General features: G+C 34.8%; 1 protein-coding gene across 14 annotated transcripts in view; it reads right to left on the bottom strand.

Moving 5' to 3' along the window:
* The window catches only part of LOC111601767 (dedicator of cytokinesis protein 9), a 29,114-nt gene extending 14,101 nt beyond the window's left edge, over positions 1–15,013 (bottom strand). For 8 of the 14 annotated variants that reach the window (XM_023318519.2, XM_023318529.2, XM_023318628.2 and 5 more), the window contains exons 1-2: positions 14,217–15,013; positions 9,477–9,518 (exon numbers count right to left, since the gene is read on the bottom strand). In XM_023318519.2, coding sequence (XP_023174287.2) covers positions 9,477–9,518; positions 14,217–14,312 — 138 coding nt within the window. In that variant the 5' untranslated portion in view covers positions 14,313–15,013. The remainder of the gene's footprint in view (positions 1–9,476; positions 9,519–14,216) is intronic. The other 6 variants (XM_023318581.2, XM_023318572.2, XM_023318617.2 and 3 more) reach the window with 1 other exon arrangement.
* Positions 15,014–15,465: the final 452 nt, after the last annotated feature.

The raw sequence follows: 15,465 nt of genomic DNA on the forward strand, positions 1-15,465 counted from the left end.
ATGCCATGGGCGTTGCTTAAATGCCAACATCCAACATCCAACATGCCAACAAACTTGTTCATATCAGTCAATATGAGCGCAATCTATCGCTGGATCTGAATACACAGTCCAACACGCAAATTTGTTGTTAAAAAAAGTAAGAAAAGTGGCAGGGAACGCAAACCACAGCGGCTAACCGCAAGAGCAACAGACATTGGTCCAGCTGCCTGACTAGGCGTGAAACCTGAGCATCATCATCATCATCATCGTCATCTTGATCATCGTCATCAGAAAGCAAACGCTATCATCAGACGCTGGATTGGGTTGGAGGCGCCACCACGAAACGTGATGATTTTCTATGCCTGGCCATGCAATTGCAGTGGTGCTGCGGTGGTGCAGCCAAGTGGCATGCGGCTACTTGTCGCTGGTTATGGTTAATGTTCGATGGCTACAGCTATGGTAATGGCAATGACCGAGCCGAAAGGGGCGTTCATTGATTTCGATATGGCAGTAGCGGCATGTAGACATCGCCTTGCCAACCCCAGCCCAGCCCTGGCCATGTCAATGTCTATAAGTGCAGCCCCACAATGTCGCTAAAGCAGAGCAATCCCTCCCCTGTAGAGCTGGGGACGCCCTCCCCTGAACTCCCCATGGCCAGTCAATTTAAATTGCAACAATGCAGCCGCCTTTTCATATAAAAAGATCTTGAGCCGCTTAAATGAGCAATACAAAAGAGCGGCACAAATAGTCGGGGGAAAATTGTATTATTTTCAGTATTTTTTTTTTCATTTTGTTTCGCTTTGAAGTGCATTGGAAACCATTGAAGTGGTCTGCCTTTGGCCATCGCTCCAAAACTGATTTGCATTATGGGTCTATGGAAAAGTTTTGACTAATTTTAGTTTTGCTGCGTGGGGCGAACTTTTGACCCACCATCAAGTGTTCTTTACTTCTATATCACGCAATATCAGCGAGCATGTGCCACTATAAACTATATCTAAAACCATAAAAACAAAATGTTTTTATAGCAGCCCAAATTTCTATTGAATGGCCTAAAGTGATCCACTATAGACATGAAAGTGTTTTGCCATTGGCAAGAGATTTTTTAAAGCTCTAATGGAACTTTCTGATAGAAACCAAAAATATAGAAATACAATACAAAAATATATATAAGATACGTATAAAAAAGATATATATTATAGAAGTATGCTATATTCATTTGAACGTCATTTGAAATATAAAATATAATATACATTATATATGAAATATAATATAAATTATAGGAAGAAAATACATTTTTATCATATGTAGATAAATCATAGACGTAGTTGAACATTAATCATTACTTGAAATGCTAAATTCGTACCATGCTTTGTAATTTATTTGTATTTACTTGATCTACTTCTATTAAAGATCATAAACCTTACCATTTTAGCTTTTAAAATTCAGCTTTTCCAGAGTCTATTTTTAGTTAAACCAAATGCATTCCTACAACTTTTGAAGGCCATTTGAATTTCTAGAATTTAATAAAAAATTTTATGAACAATGCCAGAATTTATATCACCATATTATAGCAGCTTTATCACAAGAGCTCAAGACTCTGCTCTGTCAGCTGATAAGTGTTATGTTATATCCACATTCTATATAAAGTTTGTTTTTAAAAACTTTGTATATAAGCACTATAATTTGACGGGCTTTCTATACTTATCTATCCTTTAAAAAAAATAAAAACATATTTTTAGTTCAAGTAAACAATTTGCATAGATATTTTTTATCTATATTCGCCACATCCGTTGCAGAGCAGTGGAGTCTAAAATAATGCATACGCCTTGTACTCACGTCTATTTTTAGCTGTTACATATTATAAAATTCTTTATATAAAAAATAAAAAAAGGAAGGGTCGCCAGCCTGAGCTGAGAATTCGCATGCGAGCTTGAGCCATACAGAAAGGGCGCAAATTGCGCTGATAAAAGAAATACTTTGCATAGCAATGTCATCATATAATGCACTGGGTTATGGTTATGTGTGTTGTGCTCGGATACTTTTCTTTATTTGTATAAAGTTTCATTTTATCTGCGTCTGTCATTGAGGCCGGTTTCCCAAGTGACGCAGCGGAAAAGGCCACAAAAGGCGCGTTTCGTTTCGTTTTGGTCATCTTCAGGGCAGGTTTTGGTTCAATGAACCCGTCGCAAAAGTCGTATATGTTTATAAATATGTAACTATGAACACGCTAACTGGACTTTAACTTGGGCATAATTTCAATTTGTGACGTCTAGTCAGCAAATATTGAACTGGAACTCGAGCAGATGTGAAACATGTGATATTGTAATCAAAAGTGGGAGAATCGAAATTGGAATTCTCTCTGAGATACATTTATTATATTTATTTATTTATTGCAAAATAGTATGTAAATCGTATGAGTAACTTCTTTGAAGTTTCTTTAAATTGCGCAAATACTAAAAAATCTTGTATATATTTTGGACTCAAGAAATGCATGTAAAAACTGAATACCTGAAAGAGAGAGACCTTCATAGGTTTTACCTGTACTACACAGAACCAGGAAAAGGTATCTGTAAGAGCTACATAAAAAGCTCTTGAATTTCACTTTATGCACCCGCCTCTGAAAACGAACACAAATTATATTTTCTTCATAGTTTCAACCACTTCAATGCGTAACATAATTATAAAAAGCTCTCTAAGGGCATGGGCATCGACAAATTCCACTTGGACTTTTGAAAATCTCTCGCATAAACGAATCGAGACGTTGAATTGACAACGTTGAACTTTCTAAGCTGGCCGACAATTCTATTGACTTGTCTTGAGGCTGAAAGCCGCTATTGTATGTGGAGCTTGGCAAAAAATAATAACAAATTTCACCCAGTCTGGAAGACGGTCTTAAATCTTAAGCCTCAATACAAATTGCCAGATGATTTGTAAGCAAATTTACATGCGCGATTCCACAAATGAGGAAGTTTATCATTAGGCGCACAATTCAAGCCTCGAACACGTTCGATTCAGTAGATGGCTTTTTGTTCATTTGCGCACAATGCGATTCGATGTCGGGCAACTGCAGCAGCTAATTTGAATCATTTCGTATAATGCCAATAGCCGTGGCATTATAACTCACATATGATTATTATGCACTAATCGCATCACATGACGCAACGCCGCACTGGGTAAAAGTGCCGCAAGACTTTCATTCGATGATGCAATCTATTATTATTAAGATGTCACTCGGTAACAAGATCCTGTACTCATAGTAATTTTAAATAAAAGGGGAAGGAAGACCTATCAAAGAAGACTTTCGAAGATATTATTTTATACATATGATAAATATATTAAATTTATCTATAAACTGGACTCCAAGTTTTGTCTAAATTTGTTTTGCTTTGCCCAATCAAATAAAATTTCTAACAAAACTATTCAGCCTTCCTCTGACACTTGACTTTATATTCATCTTTATGTTGCACAATGCAGCGTAGCAAGATCAGTTTTAATCGTCTTAATCGGCTTTTGGGTTCTTGAAACTTGTTTTCGGGCCACCTAAATGGCAACTTCAGTGCTGGCTCTTGGTGGGTGTGTCGCCGTTGTTGTCTCGCTAAAGCAGTTGCCAAAGTTCAAGCTGTAGCTTAAGAGGTTTATTCAACTCGGCAAAGACGCTTTGACAATTGAGCAATTAATGGGAGACATTTACTTTTAGCCAGCTGCTTGATTAACGCTTATTACACAGTCGCTGCAGATAGAAAATAAACAGCTTTTGGCGTCTTGGCCATAATTAGTTGGTCGACAGACGCTGACAGGTTCTCGTCTCTTGTTTTACAACTATTTATGGCCATGTCTATGTACAATTGAAAGTGCTAAGTACTATTTAGAAAGTAGACATCCATCTGGTGTTTAGGCATATATGTGTCCAATACACACACACACACACATGCACACCCAATTTTCCAGTACAAACTGCAATTGCACTGAAACTGTCAACTTTCCCAAGCAGACGCCACAGCACAACGTTCATTAAATTGTAGACGGGGGCAATTACGAGTTAAGATTGAAGACGTCGCAATATTCTTTCAACTACGTTTGTCTCCAATGCGCTTTTTACTCCAAAAATGTTTTGTTTTTTTCTTTTATTACTAAAGTTTGTATTTGCTTTTCTTTTACTTTCTTTTAAAACGATTTCCAGTGCTACGAATCGGTTTTAATTATTTCCTTATACCCTTTAGAATGTGTGCCAAGGTGTATCGATCAAGCAAGATTTGGTTATAAATATTTTATCAGTAAATAAAATTTTTAGATTTAAGTGAAGATATTCTTGTCATTCATCAGTCACTCACTTTTTTTCCCAACTCTGATTTATTGAGAGGGTATTTTCAAGTTGAGTCTTTTTAACAAACAAAAAACTGCTACTAGTTTTTTATTTCTTTTTTTACACTGCTTCACATGTCCAAGAATTGAAAAACTGTTGTTTTTTCTATACGATTAGCTTTTGCACTTTAGTCGCGTGGGAACTTTTTTATATTTATTTTGCGCTTTTTCTATTTTGCGCTGCACTTGTTTTTTCATGCGTTTGCTTTGAAGTTGTCCTCAAGGCTGAGCCCCTCCGCCCCTCCGCCCTAGCCAACCGCTCGCCTTCCTCACCCCAAGCGCTTTATTGTTGCTTGGGCCGGTTGGTCAGCAAAAGCTGTTGAGCAACTGCCACAGGGCAAAACGAATTTGTTGAAATGAAGTAGCAAATGCGCCCAAGGTGGAAAGTGCCAAGTGAACATGAGTTAAGTATAACGTTTGACCTTGAAGGGTTAGGCTAACAGGTGACATAGATTATGAAGCTGCTGAGAAGATTTTTAAATGTTATATTAAGTAATTGGCTACTTGAGTTCTAGTTAAATATTTATTCTATTAATATGAAATATATAGTAATACTTATATAGAGTATTAAAATGCATTAATAAGAATCTGTGAATCTGTGTTAAGTTTGACCTTTTAAGGTAACACATATAATGAAGTTATATATAGAAATTTGAATATAAAATAATTATATTTATTGTTTTACTGGCTTTACAGGTTTCGACTTGCAAAGTGTTCTTTAATATAATACACATAAGATCATATTATATTTCTGTGTTTAATTTCAAAAGCTGAGCCTTTGTTTATTTAAATATTTTTGAAAATGCAAATGTGCAGAAATTGAAAGTTCATGAATAACCAGAAATATTTGGAATTATTTTTATATTATTTTTTGAATTATTATTATTTTTTTTATTATTATTTGAATTAAATATAATTTTAGAATGTAATGTACATAGATAATATTCGAAATTTAATTTTCGTTTTCCAACAATCACAGCTCATAAAAAATTATTGATATCGATTCAAAGAGAAAATAGAAATGTATTCAATCCTTTATTTTCTTCACCTAATTCAAGTTTCTGCAGAATTATTAATATTTGTTCAGCTAATGAGAATACGAGAAATTAGTAATCAGCAAGCAGCGATCAACATCATTAATTCAACAACTACAATCGTAAATCACTTCGCTTTTTTATTGACTATTGAACTTTCATAGGAAAAATGCGCAATGTAAATATTTTCGCCACCCACACATACTGCCACGCCCCCAAAATGAAGCCACTACATAAACTATTAAGATGCCATCGCACTCCGTGCAGCAGTCACCTTTCTACCCTTTCTCCTGGCGCATTTCGCACTTTTGTTATTTGCAAATGTCTGCGACTTTTGTGCTCTGTTGGCAGTTGATGTTGTTGTTTGTTGACAACTGTCTCTCAGCGTAATTGTTGTTGTTGTTGCTTCTGCACTCTACTCTATTGCATAATAAACAAACAAGCTGCACAACTGCCATCCAGCCGCTGCTCGCTCAAACAGCCGCTACTTCAATATCAATTTAACTTTTTCTCATTTAACTTGTTTAGACGCTGAGCAAACGAACAACCCAGTCAACTCCTATGGGCAGAGCTCCATTTGGGCATCTATCATTAACAAGAACGTAAGCTTAAATTTCCCAAGTGGACGTTTATATACGCTTCTAGGCGAGCAGTTGCTGAATTCGTAGTTCATTTTGAAAAATTAGATCTATATTTAATTTATGTATATTTAAAAACTGATTTTATCTAGCCAAAAGTAGTTCAAGCTAAGAACTTTTCCTTCTCTATGTTACATACTTAACTAAAAAACTATTATAGCTTCCTCTAGCAGCATGTGCACATCTGCAGGCAGCATAAAATTCAAATGCATTTTTTCAGACGCTCAACAATCAAATTTTACGATACTTCCTTCAACAATTGCCCATAATTTTGCAAATGTCATTCACTTCTCTACGGAGAATGGGCGTGTCTAGGCGATGCGTTGACACTGCGTGAGCAAGCTGTTAGCACTTGCTATAGAAATCTGCTGGAGTTCGTCTACACTGCAAATGTATCTGCCGAGTCAGTTAGCAAATATTTAGCATTCAGTGTATCACATTAGAATAGCCATCATTTGTTGTATCTCTCGAGAGTCGAGTTGACATAGTTACTAAACTAAGCTGAAACTAAACTAAAAAAATTGAAAGCAAAAATAGTTAACTCGCTTCCGTAGGGAACTCTGACAATACAAGCTTTGTTTCTCACTCACTGTGCCAAAGTTTGGATCTGTCGTGCTTTTCAGTGGATTTCATTCGCATTCTTTGTTTTTCTGTGTAAACGGGTACATAACAAAAAAAAAAGGGTTTGCAGACACACGAGACACAATGCGACATGTCAGCGACCTTTGCTTGTCTGATTTATCACAGAATCTTTTCAGCGTGTGTGTGTGTAGGGCTTGAAGGCCCTACTGTCCCAATTAAACAAGCTGAGCTAAGTCTAAATTTGACATTAGACACAAATATAATAAGAACTGTAGAGAAAGATTCGCGGTAAAGATTTTATGAAAGAATTGGCATAAACGTAAAAAAAAATCTTTTTGGAGAATGCTTAAAAAAATTTCTTGGAATTTTTAATGCCTAAACAGAAACCAATAAATAAATAAATACAAAAATATACAGACTTTAGAATAAATATTTATTTTTAATATTTCAATTGATTCAAATTGAAAGAAGATAGGTAAAGCATCGAATTTTCTCAAGTTTGCTAAACATATTTTGAGAAAACAAATAATTTATCATAATAAAGTTCAATTGTTAAACGATACTTCATATAGTATGGATGGGATACGTTGATATAAAAGTACCATTTTGTTGGGAGTTTCAATGTCGGATATAAGATACACTATTCGCTCAATATATTTACTGACCGCATTAAGAAACCAAAGCTAAATAAAGTTAACGGAAAGTGACTCTAAATCTAAGAGACGTTGTTTATGATACTGAGTAATGAACGAAAATTTCCTGCACATGTTTTAATACAGCTGTCGATAATACCATATTACAATTCTAGGAAATATCTAATTGATTTCATACAGAATTTTTATTTTTATTTTCTACATACATATATATAAATATATATGTATAAATATTTTATATAATTATTTTATATAAATATTTTAAGTGCATCTTAATTCATTCCGCATTTAGCCCAAACTTTCAATGGCATGCAAGGCCAAACTTTTTAGCACCTCTGTCAACGAGGTAAAAGAAAATGCGCTGCTAATTAAATTGATTTTGAAAAATCGTGAAGCTACTCAAAGAAGGTAATTAGTATTTCCAGTTGAAAAGAGTGGAATGAGAAATAAAAAGCTGTTTTGCTTGAATAGTTATATATTCCTATTTAGAGTGAAACCTATACACATTTATTTACTCAAGCGAATAGCTAGAACCAATGTTTTATTTAGTGTATATTATATCTTCAGTATCATGAAAGATATATATATATTTTAACTTATTCGCATTCTTGTCCTATAAGCTTACTTCAACTTTTCAAATGCTTAGAAGGTCTTTTTATGGTCTTGTAAACTCTTTGATTACTAAGCACATAACAGCTGCAATATTCGCACCTTTCACGTAGCCACGGTTTCTCTTACAGCTTTACAGACTTACAGCCTAGGTAAACATTTGCTTTTCACACCTTTTCACGTCTGCTGCCGCTATCGTTGCTTCACTTGCTGTGGAATCTACAAGATGTTTATTTATCTGCCACTTCAACTTGTATTCTCCGCATTATTTATCGTTGCTGAAAATCTGAGGCGTGATCATTTATTAAGTTGCCATTAATTTTTATAAATTCGCAGCGCGTCGGACTAGCAAGATGTGTATTTATTATAGGTCATGCCGAGTTCTGTGAAAAAACAAACGAAAATTCCCAAATCTCTAAACAAGACAACAAAGACATGAGTCTTCTTGGATCGGGCGTGCATGACTATCAAATACCTGTACCTGTTAGTATATGTATAATAAGATGTTATATCTACTTGTAAGTCGGAGTTGAAATGGAAAAATGTCTTAATGTTTTGAAGATAGCTAAACTGAAATAAAGGAAACGAATTTAATTTTATAATTTATTTTAAATTAGTATACCCTATGGTATGCCATTTTCATTGGGTTGAGCTGACGAACATGCGTGAGAAATGTTTTCACATTTTGCGCACAAAATATTTACTATAGAAATACGAAAAGTTGGATACATTTAATTTAATTATTTTTATAGTTTGTTTGTTTTTTGTTCGTTTTGGTTTGCCGGTGCCGCCAATTGTGCCAAATTTCCGGTAAAATTCGCAACAATAATAATAGGAGCGTGTATTATTAACAATTTATTTTATAAGCATCAATTGTGTGGGGAATAGTTGACGGGAAGGTCTCTCGGGTACGCAATTTGTAGCTTAAATGGAGCATTCAATGGCCATGACTCAACATAACAAGACTCATAAACCATAAAACTGATTGCACCTGCAGTTTATTAATTTTTTTATATTTGTTTTTCACTTTTTTTCCGTCAACTCCCATCCAAATAGAAATAGAATTAGAAAAGCTTAAAACTTGATTCGTTCTCAGTGCAGGAACGGGTTTCAGGTTTGTGTTTCGAGTTTCGACTTTCGAGTTTTTCCACTAGACACCATTTTCAATGTCAATATTAGCACGACTGTCTGTCAGTTCCACCTTAAAAGGCGGGCGGCAAAATGAATTTAGATAAAGATGCATCTGCCGTTTGTACACACGAGTACAACATCGTCATGAATAGAGCTTTTAATAGCTTGAATTGTGGAAAGTTGGGAGAAATAATCGCATGACTTATGTGTGCATGGAAAGTGCTTGAAAATTATGAGTTGAGATTATCAGAGAGTACATTAAATTACACTTAAATTATGCATGACATGCATTCATTAATCATTCAGGAACTCAGTCTGATGAGCGTTCCATAGAAAATATTTCATTATTCAGGCCAAGTGAAGGTCGCGTGTTCTCAGGGCAATCGATAAGAGCTTTGCCTGTTTATTGTTGTTAGTCTTATATCGAGTGCACTTAATATGTGGGTTAAAGGCTTGGTTATAATTGTTGTTTAATTAATGTGATTTACCAAAATGGAGAGACTGCGCTGATAGCTTCCAGGGCAGTGTATCTAAAATGATAGAGAAAAGCAGCAATTGGCTTGGATCAGTACAAGCTGTTTTGTGAAGTGCTTGAACATTGATTATATATAGTATATATATGTATATAAACAATAGCTATATATATATATGAGATGAGTCACGAGTGTAAATAGAGTATGTTTTATAGACTTTTCGGAATTGTATACAACAATTAGCTGATGCTAATACTTAGTTTGCATATGATGAGGCAGGTAAAAAAGTTCAGGTACATATATCGCTTATTAAAGCGCAAACACATACAAACTCACAAACAAACGTCAAAAGTTCAGAGGCGATGCTTCCGTTCGCCAAACAACTGAACAGCATGAAAACTACAAAAAAAGAATACAACAAAGAATACTCATATACCTTTATAGCAATAAAATGTAGAGAGGAAGCCAAATAAACATGAGTACGAAAAGGTTCTGGACTTGCAGATGCTCTATAGAAACAGTTAAGGGTTAAGGGTACATGAGATATTCTTATGCAAAAATAATAAATTCTGAATTGCAGTGAGTCTAGACTTAACTAACCGTTTGGGTCACTCTTAATATACATTTTTACTATCATTTAGTATATGCTGTAGATGAATATATACAAAGTATTTTGCGTAATTTATACAAACTACATATTCTTAGAATTCTTACTATAAATATTTGCTTAAAGTTCTGTTTATTAAATTTGGTTTAAGCTATATTTTATTTATGTTTATGAATACATATTATAAAATTCTAGTTCAAGTATTTATATTATATTTTAAAAATCAATTAAAATATACAAAGATTTTCTAATGAATTTAAATGCTTTTTTATATATTGGTCATTAAAATGTTTGATTTAATTTTCATCAACAAAATATTTAATGTTATTCATGTTATTAATGTTATTTAATGTTCATTTTTATTAGGATCAACTTTTATGAATTTTAAATAGCAATAAAATTATTTTAGATTGTAATTGCAAGTCTCTTGAAATATCTTGAAAAAATCTTTTTTTTCTATTTTTATTCATCACAGTGAGCAAACATAATTCAGTCTTTTACAGGGTATAGCGAGACAGAAACAGTAACCCTCCCCAAGCAGTTGAGCCGTGACACAAGCGCTCGACACGTGAAGCGTCACTTTCGACAAAAAAAGACAATCTGATAGAATGGGTAATACGAGTGTACGAGTAAATAGAGGAAGCTCTTAAGCAAATACAGCTATATAACAAATATATGTATAATATACATAGAAACTATAGCATGTGAATGAAGAGCGATATATAATATAAATTAACATTGTATCATAACAAATGCCGCCAATAAAAGTTCTACAAATGAATTATGTGCATATGTACGAGATGTTAATTTGATTTATATATATATATATATATATATGAATGTAGCATGTATGTATATAAATTTGCGCAACTAAACAAATACTCGTTTAGCACTCGAGAGACACTCGGAGCTGGATGAATATATATCTATTGTACTTTTATGGAACCCTGCTTATAATGCATGTTTATTTTTTTGAGCTCAACATAAATGAGAGATGAAGTCATGCCCAAAAAGGTGGGCAGAACAAGAAAAAAAATACAGGCGAAACATAACACAAAGTTAAGAGAATTTTATGAGATTTATGAAGGCAAACATGGAATTGATTGAGCTTAAGGGAATGAAATATCTGAAAAGCATTTAAATATATATATTATATTATATAACATTTCGGGTTTTCAACTGAACAACCTCACAGCTGCAGCATTATCACAAATATTTATTTCTAATCTAGAAATTCCCAACGTTATCGTGCTAGGGCAAATATGAATCGCAGTTTCTAGACCCTCGAGTTGCGTCTGAATGAAAGCTTAGACGCTTTGGCGGCTCACTAGATTTTCTCTACAGTGGTTTCCCAGAAATTGTATCTGAATAGCAAACAACAAGCAGCTAAAAGCAAAGATCACGTTAGAGTACAATAGCCAAGCAAATGCAGTGCGTAGGTATCATTTACACTGGACTCAGTTCTATACGATAAAAGCCCTCGTATCTGTTGCAACTACCTGTGCATCGAGAGTAGTACTTATTTATCTGTGTCAAGAGGTATCAGTTTTACTATGATGTATAATTGATGCTTTTCCTAAGCCTAAAGGTATTTTAATAAAATTGTATGAGGTTTAAATCTTGTTTTCTGAATATCGCATATATTCATTTTCGATTAAACTTAGCTTTTTGTTGCTTCAGTTACATAGTTGGTCAGCATTGTGATTCACTTAAAGAAAATATTTACATTCTTTTGTAGATCATTAAAATAAAGCAATGAATAATTCGCAATCTTTTCTTAAATTTCATTGAGCTCGAATATCATTAGCTCCAAGATCCTATGCATAATAAGGCATATATGTGGCGTATCGCCTGGTTTTGGGGCGTGACTTTGTTGAGGAATTGAATGCAGCATTCCCCACGTGTGACTGCTGCAAACTGTTCCACTAATTACATTACTTGGCCCGCAGCACACAAAATCATATTATTGAAGGCAACATTAGATGCGCATCAATGCCAATTAGAGTGTGCTCCGAGTTGTGGGTGGGAGCCATCCCCTCTCCCCTACTTTCCTTAGGCCTCTCTAATTCAATTAATGCGTAATAAGGCGGTAAGTGATATGAGAGCATAAATATCATATAGAGCGACAGTTGTTCATTGACATTCAATCAGGCCATACAAAATTAAAGAAAACAAATGAAAAAAACATTGCAAACTGCATTGTTCGACTGTGCGATACTCTGTTTGCAGTTGATTCAACTGATTCAACTAGAGTTAAATAAAACAATAATTTTAACATAATTAAAGCTCAGAACGGGGCTGTGGACAAATTAAATTTATCTCAACACTATTTGATCATCTTAGTTTATCTTATCTAAGTTTTCTCTCACTCTATTTGTCTGTCAATTTCATAAACTAATATGCCCTTTCTCAGCTGGGCAACAGTCTATAATAAATATAAACATGTAATAACAGCTATATGGCCTAAATATGTGCTTAAATAGAGTGGACGGAACCGTGTCGTTTAGCTTGTTACGGCTCTTGCACAGCGAATGACCGCAAATTATTTACGCTTTTGCCAAATTTCACTTTATCTTTGTCCGGTTTGCTGTTGGCCCAAATTTTGCTTTACCAAAAAAAAAAATTATAATAATAATAGTAAAATATTTGCGCATTTCAGATTCCTAATTACCTTATCAGCTGCCCATCCCATACTCCAGCTCTTAATCGTATTAATTAAATATGTTGACACCCGCTGCGTATTTTTTTGTTTTTATTTCATTTCGGGGTCAATGTAGTGAGACGAGTAGTCATCGGCTCAAACTCCGACATACTTACAGTTACGACATTTTATTTGTTTATTAACAACCAAATGGGGTTGACACAAAGTTCTCACTGTAGAGTACTTAATGTTTCGCTTTCGTTATTTACTTATTTATTTGAAGTACGTTAGAGAATTTGTTGAAATTTGTTAGGGGAGTGGCTTTTAAGTAACTAATGGATAAATGTATTTCATTTGTTATTTTCAGACTGACATAAGCATATATGTATATATAGCCAAATGAATATGAGATTGAGGTAGTCTCACAGGCACACAAATATAAATACCTAAGAAAAAAATTGTTCAAATATACATTTTGTATATTTCAATCAAAGTTATCATTAGTCACATTTCACTGTACTGTTTAAGGCACACACAACATTATCAGTTAATTGTTTTTCAAACATAAATGTAAACAAAACTGGAAGCTGCGGTATTTCGAATCTCACGGCCTTGATGTCTGCTAGCCACCTAAAGATTAATATTATCGAAGCACGCTGAGAGAAGCAGCGAGAGAAAGAGAGATAGAAAGAACAACTGAATAAACTTGGCATGACAAGAACAAGTTCTCAGCAGTGACGAAGTGGAGATTGCGCCTGTAGGGCCCACCTCCAGTGACAGTTGTTCTTGCTTATGCAACGTGAAATTCAAAGCTGAATTTGCCTTGCAAGGCATTTTACAAACGTCATTAAATAAAATTAAAAATGTGCCAAACGACGGCGGAAAAAAAGGTGAGAGGGGAAGAAAAATATGATTAGACAACGCAAAAGTCAAACATTTTGGATGTTTGCCAAGGAAAAAACCAGAGCTGTCAATGCTGCTTGTTTACCATAAAAACTAGCTGTTTTATAGTGTAGCGACAGTTGTGCTCTAGAACGAAATAAAACTTGTTTAGCTAAAGTTTATTTAACAAAATAATACATGGCAAATAATTTAATTAAAAATTTAATTTTTTTTTTTCAATGTTTATTTGACTTTAAAATAACGTAAATTTAAAATTGTAATGCTAAGATCATGTAATTTAGCCATGGTCTATGGCTCCTGCTAGAACTAGCTTTCTTGTAGCTAAAATGTTTGCACCACTAGCCGAAACTTGCATTGCAACACAAGCGCGAACATGGAATGTGAATAAATAAAAATTGAAATCTGCTCGAAAATTGTTTACGAAAAAAAATCATTTACAGCTACTTTATTTACTGCAAACAACAATAATAAAGGCTGACATGCAACGGGACACACCCACAACATGAAAGCAACAAAGATAGAAAATAGTGAACAAAACACGTAGGAAAACAAATGCAAATACAAATGCAATAACAACAGCGAAAACGAGAAGAAAACAACTTACCAAAACGGCGCTCTCACGCACCACCTGAGAGACGCTCTCTCTCAGCTGTGCGGCCATGCCCGGCTTATTCAAGCCACGCGTGAATTTACGCTCCATTCTCAATTTCCTTTTGCCTGCGTTCTTCTTGTCACTGTTTTTGTCGTTGTTGTTGTTATACGCATGCAGGGGTTAAACGATGCATGGAGAACAAGTTGTTGTTGTTAGTGCTGAAGCTTTTGTTGTTGTTTCTTATTGCTTGTGTTTTGTTTGTGTGCGAACCGGCGCCAACAGACAGGATGCGCTAGCTGCGCTGCCAGCGGCTGTGCTGATGACTAATGCGTTATCCTGCGTTGCTGCAGCTAAGCTTTCACACAATACATGTACAACCTTTGCGGCACCTTCAAAGGACGCACAGCGCAGAATTTTTTTGTTATACACAAAACTGGACCGCACACCCATACAAGCTCACGCACACTTGTACAATTTTAGGGCGCAGCACACATGAGACTTTTGACGTCGTATTTGTTGCTTTTAACACAGCATCCAACTGTTTTTCTCTCCTATTTGCTTTTTGCGAAACGAATTGTTTCACTCAGTTGAATTTTAATTGCAGCTGTTTAACAATAAAACACTTATACAAAGCTTTGCCCGTATGGCCGAAATTTCGTTGACCGTGTTTTTTGCTGTTAACTTTTGTTTTTAACGCCTTTCGTATCGTCTAAAGCGCTGCGCGTGTTTAGTGTTTTAAGCAATTGGTAAAACGCTCATTTCGCACTTTTATCCGACGCGCACAACCGCACCGCACGAATTTCGAAGAAGAATACTTCCATTTCTGCTAAAGGCGATACGTATCGAGCATATCGATAGCAGATGTTGCAATAGCAACATGTTGCTAACAATGCTCGCAAATCAGGTTGGCAGGTCTGCCGGATGTCAAACAAACAGCTGTTCGGCTTGGCGCCATAGTTAACAGCTGCTGAGAGTGTATTTGAAATGAGTAACTTTTAACTGTTTAGCTAGGGTGTTGAATTGCATTGCAGAACGAAAAGCATTGGAAAATAATAAAAAATAATAATAATTAAAATAGCTGCTGCCTTTGCAGCAAATTTTGTGTGTACGTCAAGATCAGCTGTATAAATCATAATTATGTTAAGCTCCAAATGGCACTGTTAATTAACAGAGCCGAAATATCGATAAGCTTGTTTTGTAAGCAGTTTACATTATATATAAGCCCGCCATATTCCAATAATCAAAACGATTTTTCTTCGTT

The sequence above is a fragment of the Drosophila hydei genome, unplaced genomic scaffold (genome assembly GCF_003285905.1).
Source record: "Drosophila hydei strain 15085-1641.00,03,60 unplaced genomic scaffold, DhydRS2 tig00008114-arrow-pilon, whole genome shotgun sequence".
Classification (NCBI taxonomy): Eukaryota; Metazoa; Arthropoda; class Insecta; order Diptera; family Drosophilidae; genus Drosophila; species Drosophila hydei.